The sequence below is a fragment of the Gymnoscopelus microlampas genome, assembly GCF_963454915.1.
Source record: "Gymnoscopelus microlampas genome assembly, chromosome: 22".
NCBI classification, from domain to species: domain Eukaryota; kingdom Metazoa; phylum Chordata; class Actinopteri; order Myctophiformes; family Myctophidae; genus Gymnoscopelus; species Gymnoscopelus microlampas.
In genome coordinates, this window is record NC_139959.1 from 31,341,287 (window position 1) to 31,352,905 (window position 11,619).

Below are 11,619 nucleotides of genomic sequence, written 5' to 3' on the forward strand. Positions count from 1 at the left end.
AGTCAGTCCACAAGGTGAACACACACTGACCTTCTGCACCTTAATCCCATGTATAACGCACACATTTTTATTTATTTTTATTTTTATTGCGCTTTTTTCTCTCTAAGCACCTTAGCGTCTATAAGTATATCATGCACAGTATACATACATTGCTGCTATGCTCAGGCACCTTAGTTTGTTTCTTATCTCAGGTACTTTGTAAATATGTAGATAACTTGTTTTTGGCCTTCTATTGTTCTCTTGTTCGATCTCCTTCCCACTTGCCCCCTACCCCTCTTCTTCTTCTCTCTCTCCACTCTTCTTTCTACGGAATTTAACGCTGCGATGGGAATGATGTACAAAAACGAATTTCACCCACTTTTTTACCTTGTGACACCTGTGTCAAACCTGTGATGTGACAATAAAACTGATTCTGATTCTGATTCTGAGGAGTCTCCATGTCTCTCCAGCTTTTTTGAAAACATCAAATACATTTTCAGGTCAGGATACCTATTGTATCCGATCAGGAGAGAAAACTCAGTAAGGATAAAGGATAAACAAGTGAAATTGGAAGACACAATTGGAAATGGAACACTATAACATTGAAACTGATAAATGGGTACTCTCTCATGATTGGCTGAAATGTTGCCACCCACCTGAAAATGTATTTTATCTTTATTAAAGAGCTAGAGAGGCAGGGAGACCTTTTACCGAAAAAATAAATGTTTTATCCAAAAAATATCACTGACCCTATCACCCTATACCTTTAAGTAAATTGTTTTAGTACGGTATCTTCACTCCACTATATTTCAAAGAATAATATTGTACATTTCAAACCACATTTCAAGCTACAATAGACCTTTAGAGTACGGTATGCACAATGGACAAATTCATATTAGACTGCAAAGCCCTTATCAAACACCTTATATGGATATAATATGTCCATTATGTGCATGGTTCATGCTCAGAATGACAGATTGACTGGGATGCTAACAGTATCAATATGCACACTGACGTTCACCTCATTTCCATAAAAATACACGTACCACGGACACACACAACAAGCAGTTAAAAAAGACGAGCAAATCTGGTCTAAAGACTAATTAAAACAAACTGAATTAGAAAATAAATGGTCAAAACAAACTAATACTAAACTATAGTGAAAAATCCAAAACTATTATAACCTTGTTCTGCCCGACAGCAACGCTATCTGCTCCATCCCCAAAGCAGTGTGACTGCCAGCCTTGCAAAATGAAACCTAAGGCTATTTTACAGTTTGTGCCAAGTGCTAGTGGATAAATTCAACCACCTATCCTCCACTGCCCTGACCAATTCGGTGCCCCAGGCAAGAAGGTAGAACACAGTGAAAATCCTCAGCGTTAACCAGTGCTGGAAAGTAACTAAGGGCCCTATAATTGACACTGCTATACCCACATCCGCTGCCCACTAGCTGTGAATTACTGCGTGAAATATGGATAAGGGAGCTATTCATTATACCGACTCCATCATTTGCGCATGGAGGTGTGCCCGTGGGCGTGTTGTTGAATTATCTCCAAAATTGCTATTTTTACCACACATGTTTTGGAAAGCGCCCACCCGCTATGCCAAATTGGTTTGGTAGAGCGTGCTTGCAATAGGCTCTATACACAGCAGCCATATTGGGAATGAATTGGGCCCCTACCTTACTTCCTTCACAGGTGTTACCAATAATACTAATTAAGGCTCTGTTCCATTTAGTGTGGCATAGTGGTTGTCTTATGGACCCTTACGGGTCCATTTGGTTCCATTTTTACACTCTCAGAGTTACACACCCACCATAAGGGGCCATTTGGGAAAATGGAGTGTTTCTAGTGAGCCAAAATGCACAATATCAGCACCCTGACCAGAATGGAACAGAGCCTTCATTAGTATCATTGGTAACACATGTGAAGGAAGTAAGAAGAGGCCCAATTTCTTTACAATATGGCTGCTATGTGCATAGAGCCTATTGACATGTCGGGAGATGGGCAGGACGCCACAACATTCGAAGGCTCCCTCTCTCCTAATTCTCAACAAATCTCTGTGATTCTAATGTTCCTATAATCAGCAGAAGTGCAGTGGAAGCCTGCAGTACCACCACGGCCCAAGAAACAATCCCGCCAGAACTAAATGTTTGGATCGGGGGGGAGTCTGGTGCAACGCTCAGGTCCTGGACCTGGTGAGACGAAGGAGGGGCCTGGGCAGGAGGCCATCCACAGAGCCTAGTCCCTCCTAGATTACAAAAATATAAAATGCTCTCTAATCAGTAACATGTAGGTGATACGTATGTCTATCAAATGTGGTTTTATTGAAAGGCAATCAAAGGCTAGAGCCTATGAAGTAAACGTCGGCCGTATGGTGTCCAATGTTAAATCCCCTCAGTGCGGCTGCTGCGACAGGAGCAGTATTGCCAGAATTTGCGAGAGGAATAAGCCACCAGTTATATGAAAACAAGCCCAAAAGAAGAGACTATAATAGGCCACATGAGCACCTTCAAACCTTTCTTTGTATGCCCTCCTTGATCATACTACAGCGTCACACAAAAGCATCAAAAGAAGCAGATCTACAAGCTCGAAAAGTGGCGCGAAGCGACGCATCTTATATTGTTACTTTTGCATTTTCTTTTATTTGAATCCTGAAAAGTATCGGTTTTGGACATTTGGACAGACCCGACAGAGACGATATTACAGAATCTGAGTACATCTTACTCAAATGCTGTACTTACTTTAATTATTTAATCAAGTACATTTTGAATATAGACTTTTACTTGTAACAGAGTATTTCTGCATTGTGGTATTGATACTTTTACGTAAGTAAAAAACAAAACACTCAACTCCGAGACACTGTTGAAAGCAGAGCAAAACAACATATTTTTCAAAGGCACATTTGAAGGTGCCTTTTAATATTGTGTTTTCTGTAGAAATGTCAACAAGGATCAAAAGGACACACATAACATTTAAAGGCATGGTGCTGAACTCCAAAAGAACATGGGGCAAAGGCAAAAAGATGAGTTGGCTCGCCTCACACACTGTAGCTTCCTTTGAAGGGAGCTACAATGTGTGAAGCTTCATTTTCTATGAAAAACACATAACAATACATATTTTTCAATTCTCTTAAAAGAAAAATAAATGGGGGGGGGGCGGGTCTGCCTCTCTCTCTCTCTCTCTCTCTCTCTCTCTCTCTCTCTCTCTCTCTCTCTCTCTCTCTCTCTTAACTTTTTTACCCATTGTCATTTTCTTTGGGCTATTCAAAAATAGCAGATACGCTCAAGCTTGTACATCTGCTATTAATTTTTTTAAATGTGTGCAAATATTTGAATACATATATATTAAAGCAAACAGTTGTAACTCAAATCTTTGCTTCTGGGGAGGTCCCTGGAAAAAAACATTTTGAGATGGGGTCCATGGCCAAATACATATCTAAAAAAGTTTTCTAAATCCTAACATTATGTTGCTATATCAGTGGTGCTCCAACTTTTTCATGTCAAGGACCCCCAAAATGATATGTATTTGCACAAATGTTAAAGATTTTTCTAAAAATAGCAGATCTACAAGCTCGTAGCGCGGCACTCGGTGCTGCGCTATGAGCTTGTAGATCTGCTATTTTTGAATAGCCAAAGAAATCTTAAAATGACACAGATGCATTCCTGGTCTTAATGGATTAATAAACAGTAGACCTGTAAGGGAAAATATAGATAAGTGATCATCCTTATTGTCCCACAATTCAATCTCCCCAATTTTGAACCCAATGTTCCCTCAGCAGTCCCATGTGTTTGCTCATGATATTTACTTTTTATTTTTTGCCGCGGGCGTGTTACGACACGTTGAGAGCTTTTTCCCCGAATGAAAGTGGCTCAAGTGATCAACCCACCTTCAACCCCTGGCATTTCAAAAGTTGTGAAATGTACGAGCTCACAACATGTTGCATCGTGACGCGTTGTGCGCTACCTCCATGACACTGTCATAACAAAGTATAAAGTAGGGCTTAAGTGGGTTTAAAACAAAACAAAAAAAACTGCCATGGTGGCAGAGGTCAAGCTTGTTACGTAAGCTGGCTTTTGGATCACAAAAAAAAACATTTTGGCCAATGTTCCCCCAGCCCAGAATTTAGACGCTGGGGTTCAAGTGGTTAAAGTTACTCATAAGTCCGAGAACAACAAACAGCAAAAGCAATACGTCTCTGTCCAAACCATGTCCAAAACTGTTCCTTTTCAGGATTCAAATTCAAAAAGCATCAAAGTAGCAAATCCACAAGCTCGAAACCCATCGCTTCGCACCGCGTTTCGAGCTTGTAGATCTGCTGCTTTTGATGCTTTTGTGTGACGCTGTCGTGTGATCAAGTAGGCGTAAATTTACGAAAAAACACAAAAAGGTCAAATAAGGAGATTGGAGGTTTCTGCCCGAAAACAACACATATTTCCGACTCTGTGTCTCTCTCTCTCTCTGTCTATCTACCTAATTCTCTCTCGCACAATTTGTTTTCCCATGTTGGGGAACGTACTGTAGTTCCCTCAAAACTAACCCTAATTCCAACCCTATCCCTACAACCCCAGCCATAACCTGAGGGAACCACCCCTCAATCTTTCTTTCTTTCTTTCTTTCTTTCTTTCTTTCTTTTTTTCCCTGTTTGTTTGTACTCTTCTGTTCCCCTCTCCCTCTATTTCTCACTCTCTTCCGCTCTCTGTCTCTTTCCACCTATCTCTCTTCTTCTTCTTCTTCCTCTTTCCACCTACCTCTCTTCTTCTTCTTCTTCTTCTTCTTCTTCCCTTTCCCTCTCTGCTCCATCCTTCCCTCAAACCCATTCACCCTTCCTCGTTCCCTCTCTCCCCTACCTCCCCCACTCTCTCTATTTATCCCTTATCCCTTATCCCTTCCGCTCTCCCGCTCTCTCTCTCTCTCTCTCTCTCTCTCTCTCTCTCTCTCTCCTTCTTTATATCTCTCTTCTTCACCCTCCCCTATCTGTGTTCCTCAATATCCTCCCTATATGTGTGTGTGTGTGTGTGTGTGTGTGTGTGTGTGTGTGTGTGTGTGCGTGCGTGCGTGCGTGCGTGCGTGCGTGCGTGCGTGTGCGCGCGCGCGGTGAATGCTCCAGTGGTCTCATGGTGGAGTGGAAAAGAGTCCTGCAGAGAGAACCCCCATATCTCTCTCTCTCTCTCTCTCTCTCTCTCTCTCTCTCTCTCTCTCTCTCTCTCTCTCTCTGTCTGTGTCCTCTTTCATCTTCATTCCTCCATTACTGAGGCTATGACTTAGCATTCCACTCTAGTTCAGCTCTGTCATTATCTGCCCAAACTGCCCAAGCAAACAGGGTATACCCATCAGTAGGTAGAGTGTGAGAGCTGTACATGTGACCCAATATTATACCAAAAAAATAGGGGATTATCATTCAAAATCTAACTAAACTCTAAATATTGTACTTTTACTCCATTACAATTAGTTTACTGCGCTGCATGTGAATACAGGGTAAGAATTCTTCCCTTAATTGTCTCAGCTGGCCTCTACCAGCATAACCTTACTTCCTGTATCATCGTTTGCGCAACAGAAATAGAGTTTGTTTTTAAACTATGTGATTTAAAATGGATTTTCATTGATTTAACGAGACTCTCGTCCACAAGTCTTACACAATAATTCATTATTTTCTGAACTACTAGCCAACATCACCAATTCTGCCCACCGCAATGTTTGATATCTGATCATTAACACAAAAAACAAACAAAAACAAACGGTTCCCAACCTTTTCTGGTTCAGGGCTCACTTGAAAATCTCGAAAGCCTTTGCGGCCCATCTGACCACTTAACACGACACGGAGCGGTACAGCTCATATGTTACCAGTGATAGAATATGACCTCCTTTTACCATTCTGTCAATGTTTACCAGTGATAGAATATGAACCTACTGAGGAATATGTTTGGAGAAAGGTCAACGTTCAGAGAAATGTATGTGACGAGTTGTGTACGTGATTGTGAAGTGATCGAGATGCTGTAAAATGTTGCCATGTGTTTACCAGTGATATAATTTGACCTTCTTACATGGTTTCCATGGCAATGTTGAACCTACCTACGGGAGGTATTTGCTCGGTGAAAGGTCAAGGTGCAGAGAAACGTGTTGAGATGTGTAGGTCAGTGGTTCTCAACCTGTGGGTCGGGACCCCCAGGGGGGTCCCCACATGATTTCGGTGGGTCCCCAGATGACAGTGAAGTGACAATTTCATCAAACAAACAATAGAAAGAAAAGAAAAAATGGCCATTACTGCATCAAAAGTAATCAACAAACCATACTATAAAAACTGGTCAAACATCGGCACGAGGGGTCGCGATGACATTATTTCTTTTTTTTCGCGGAAGCACAGTGAAAGCCTCAGTGTTTAGCAACTTTTGGGGGATCGATCATTCTGGATATAAATATTCTGTGACTACTTGAAAAGGTAAGAAAACAGAAAAATCGCTGGCAATTATTTATTTATTTACTTGGCACCGAATGAGTTAATAATACAAAGTAAGAAGTAAGTAAGTAAGCAAATGTGTCAGCAGCCTTTTATTAAAATGAAACATAAACATTTTTAACTTGGAGACAAAGCAAAGAGGGGCTACAGGCTATCAAGCCATTAAGTTGATCACCCACTCTGTCCTTTTATCACTCCCCTTGCCCATGGCAAGTAAAGGCTGTATATGACACAAGAGTACACTCCATTACCTTCAGTGGGAACACTTCGAACCCCAGTGTGTGCAGCACACTCACACTCACTCACATGCGCGCGCACGCACGCAAATGGAGCAACAAACTTTACCCCCACAACATTTATAAATCACCACAGCAATGGGTACTTTATGCCGTCTATATAGGCCTATGCCTGCCATAGTTTTTGATGATCCTCCACATCTCCATGTTTAGTCGATCTGTCGGTTGGTTGCAGAGATACACGGAGAACATACACACACACACACACACACACACACACACACACTTGTGCGGGAACGCGTGCGCACACACACACACACACACACACACACACACACACACACACACACACACACACACACACTTACAGTACTGCATGCCATGCATATATACAGTATATACATGTCACGGGGTCACGTTGGCTTTTACGTAGGCGTAGGTGTGACAACCAGTCACTTGGCGGTTTGAGCCCTGGCACTGACTGGAGGGTGTAATCCAGCAGGAAACTGCTGAATTAAAGCAAAACGTCATTTTGGTAGCAGGTTGGGCTGTGTATTTAGGCCTACCGGGTGCATTTCTCCTTTCCGACATGTCGCCTTTCCGACGTTGACGAACCCTATACCTAACCCTAACCCTAACCCTAACCGCACGCGGAAGCCACTAGTCGGAGTGGTGAGATGTCGGAATGGAGAGTGAACACCAGGCCTACCATGATGTTACTCCAAACATTGGTGAGACACCTTCAATAGTTGATTCTTTGAAGTGATAGTTCACCCAAAAAAATACTTTTTTCCTATTGATTAGCCACCCCATGGAGACTTGAATTAATGGATATATATATTTTCTCACATTCATAAGCCAATGATTTGATGACCAGTAGACCGGTAGGCAGCGGTTCCAGTAGGAGAGTCCTACCGGAACCGCTGCCGGTCATCAAATTATTGGTTTAGGAATGCGACAAAAACAAACAAATATCCATGAATTCAAGTCTCCATGGGGTGACTAATCGATAGAAGAAGAAAAACAGGTTGCAAAGTCATTGTTTTAGTACATAAATGAACATAAACAAAGCAGATTCTGCCAAAATGTGCATTACAAAACATGACACAGCATCTCTCTCTCTCTCTCTCTCTCTCTCTCTCTCTCTCTCTCTCTCTCTGTGTGTGTGTCTCTCTCTCTCTCTCTCTCTCTCTCTCTCTCTCTCTCTCTCTCTCTCTCTCTCTCTCTCTCTCTCTCTCCGCGGACCCCTTCCACGGGTCAATCTTTCCACTCTGGGAGTTGAAAGAAACACCGTGGATTTCGCCATGAATCTTTCCAGCGTTCATCTCGTGTTTGGTCCCCGTCGGTGGTGAACACACAGGCCCTAATTAGGAGTGTTTGCCCATTAGAGAGCCCCGCTCCTCGCTGAAACAACCACTCCTGTTTATTGCAATTAGCGCATCCCATTAACGGACACTCCACCGCATTGAGAGAGGGCCCCGCTCATCAGAGTGCTGTGCACTGCATAATGTATGAGTGTTGGGGTTACAAAAAAAGGAAAAGGGAAAAGACAACAGCGCACAGACACAAATGCAAATTGTCGCTGCTTAGTGGAAACCTCGCATGTCCAAAACGGTTGCTTTTCAGGAAAAAACAAGGAAGCTCCACAAGGATTTGAAGCCCAGGAAGTGATTATTTTAAGAGTGCAAGTTCCCATTAATGGTGCAGGGAGATGGGAGTCTAATATCTTTAACCAGATTTTTATTGGGATGTCTAGCTTAAAGGGATAGTTTGCCCACAAACATACTTTTTTCTATCGATTATGTCGATTTTTTAAACAAAAAAATATCTATGAATTCAAGTCTCCATGGGGTGACATAATCGATAGAAAAAAGTATGCTTGTGGGTGAACTATCCCTTTAACGTCCCTTTTGATGGCATAGAAAGCCCTTCTTGTCTTTTCTCTCAGGTTGTCCAAAGTTTCCCGTTCTACTTATGTTTAGGCCGAGGTAAGTATATATTTTTGCAGTGGTGAAAAGTAACTACATTTTTTGTACCGAATTAACCAAATTAAGGTAACAAAAAAATAATAATAATAAAAAAACAAACCCGGAAAAAAAACTTTTTTATTTTTATATTTGTAATCTGTCAGAGCTTGTAGATTGGCTGTTTTCACAGAATGTTTGCCTATATGCCATGCCCAGAATAAGGGCGGTAGGGGTCATGTGGTTTTTGTGATATATATATATATATATATATAAATAAAGGCATCATAATCCGTCTTTTTTTTTGTTTCCACATTAAAACAACTTTATTCAGATGCGTTCATTTTCTGATATTTAAACTAGTAGAAGGAATCCATGATGCGTCTCATGCTCATGAACCTCATGCCGCCGTCCATGCCCATGTTCATGAAGTTCCTGTACTCGCCGGGCCTCATGTACATCATCCTGCCCCTGTAGTTGGCCTGCTCGTACATCAGCCAGTGGCCGTCCTTCACGTTGCAGGACATGCAGTTGTTCATCTGGTAGCGGTCCATGATGTTCTCGCAGTCGTCCATCATCTCGTGCATCTGTCCGCCGAAGTTCTCCCTCTCGTAGATCCTCATCCTGTAGTTGCCCCTGTGCATGGGGATCATGCGGCAGGACCTGATGGCGTCCCTCATGCCCATCATGCTCTGGTAGTCGGAGTACTCGCCCCTCCTCATGAAGTACTGGTTGCCCATGTAGTTGGTGCGGTCGTACACCATGAAGCAGCCCCTCTCCACCCTGCAGGAGTGGCACCTGTTCATGTGGGAGGACATGTCAGAGCAGTCGCTCATGCACTCGTAGGAGCGGCCCTGGAAGTTCTTCTCCTCGTAGAAGGTGATCTTGTTCATCATGTTCATGCCGGAAGACATCTTTGTGTGGGAGTCGTTTCAGCTGTTGCTGCTGCTGCTGTTGCTGCTGCTGTGGCTGTGGGTGAACTGACTTCCTACCTGGCTGAAGCCTTCCTTTTGTACAGTACCTGACCAGCAGTGGCTGCTTTGTGTAGCAGAGGCTGCTTTGAGGCTGCTTTGTGTCAGGGGAGCTGCCAGGCAGCTCCCCTGACACAGCAACACTCCATAGAAGAGCATAGAGCTGAGCTGAGGTTGTTCAGTGTTTCCACCTCAAAAACCCTTGGAAAGGCTTTTTCTCTGACGGCACAAAGCCTTTACCGTCACGACAATACAGACAAGAGGCTGAATGGGTTAACAATGACTAGGGGGTCGACTATAGGCTCTATGCACAGCAGCCATATTGGACAGAAATTGGGCCCCTTCCTTACTTCCTTCACAGGTGTCACCAATGACACTAATGAAGGTTTTGTTCCATTTAGTGTAGCACAGTGGTTCTCAAACTTTTTAATTTCAAGGACCCCATTTGTACACTCTCAGAGTTACACCCTCTCAAGGAACCATGAGGGTCCCTGGACCACACAATATCAACACCCTGACTCTGTTTGACCAGAATGGAACAGAGCCTTCATTAGTATCATTGGTAACACCTGTGAAGGAAATAAGAAGAGGCCCAATTTTTCTCCAAAATGGCTGCTGTGCATAGAGCCTATGACCTAGCTCATAGACCATTCTGTCTCCCTAGGTGATCTTGTATCAGATCCAGTTGAGACAGAGTATGGGATACCCCCATTTTAGAACCCATTCTCTGCTCATTGTCTCCGCCAGATCGAAGGCGTGGCCAAGACTATGTTTTGCCCTCCGTCCGTTCCGTGTTCCCTACCTTCCGTCTGTGAATAGCTAATATCCGGCACCGTTGGCCTGATCGACGTGAAACTGTACACACACACTCCCTGGATGCCAGAGCAGATTCTCGGCCCCAAATGTTTCACATTGGCCTGTTACAGCACCATCAGGAGGCCGATTTTTGCACATTTTTATTTGTTTTAAATTACTCCTAGAGCTTTTGTACAAATCGGTACATTATCTCTTTAGTCATGTGATCAAGACGGACGGATATGTAATTTTTTTCATATTCCATCCTGATTGCCTTACATTGGCTGCCAAAGTTTGCATTAGTGGTCCGTTTCGAACAAAAGGCCTGAAATCATGAACAAATCATGAATGCCATTGCCGTAAAACTTTGCACGCACATTCCCACTAGGCCAAGGACAAACCTCTGCTCTGCATTTTTCACATCTGCGCCACTAGGAGGCCTACTTTTGCAAAACCCATTTTTTGATATTGCAGATTTTGTCCAAACATCACGCAAATCGGTACACATTATCTCTATAGTCTTGTGATCAAGACGGATCTTTCAGATTTTTCATATTCCATCTGTTGGTCCTGGTAACACTGCACTGACTACCTGTATCTTTTAGAATAGATTTAAAGCACTTTCATTTAATTACAAAGAAAACTTGGCAACTTCATATATTAAGGATTCTATAAAGTGTTATTTTCCAACCAGAACACTCGGGTCCTCCTCCGATCTCGTACTGGATGTTCCCAAAGCACTTCATAAAAACACTGGTTAGGCCACCTTCTGGGTCTATGGCCCTAAGTTGTGGAATACACTACCACTGGAACTTAAAATGGCCAGCTCTCTTAGGGTTTTTAAGAGTAAGCTGAAGTCCTATTCTTTCAATATGGCATTTGATTTAATTAAATTAATCTTATGTTCACATCCTACGTTTTTTATTATTATTTTCCTGTTAATTAATTTGTGTTATTTTGCCCTACTTTGACTTGCTCTTCTAGTTAACTATGTTTAGTTATGTTTCTGTTTGCCAATTGTGTTATTTTTTCTGGCATCCTATTATTTATTATCTAACTTGAAGCACTTTGAGCTACATTTTATGTATTCTTTATTCTTAATTTGGATCGTCATTAGCTTCCACTACCGCCGGACACTAGTCTTCCTGGGATCCACATAAAAAATCACAACACAAAACAACAACAATATTCATACAACAACAACTGACACTCGTCACT

At 42.5% G+C, this 11,619-nt stretch overlaps 1 protein-coding gene across 1 annotated transcript; it reads right to left on the minus strand.

Moving 5' to 3' along the window:
• Positions 1–8,994: 8,994 nt before the first annotated feature.
• Positions 8,995–9,549, minus strand: LOC311038468 (gamma-crystallin M2-like; the record flags this gene model as incomplete). The annotated part of the gene is made up of 1 exon (XM_084048006.1): positions 8,995–9,549. One exon carries the CDS (start codon positions 9,547–9,549, stop codon positions 8,995–8,997), a length of 555 nt encoding a protein of 184 aa, XP_083904132.1.
• Between the last annotated feature and the right edge of the window lie 2,070 nt (positions 9,550–11,619).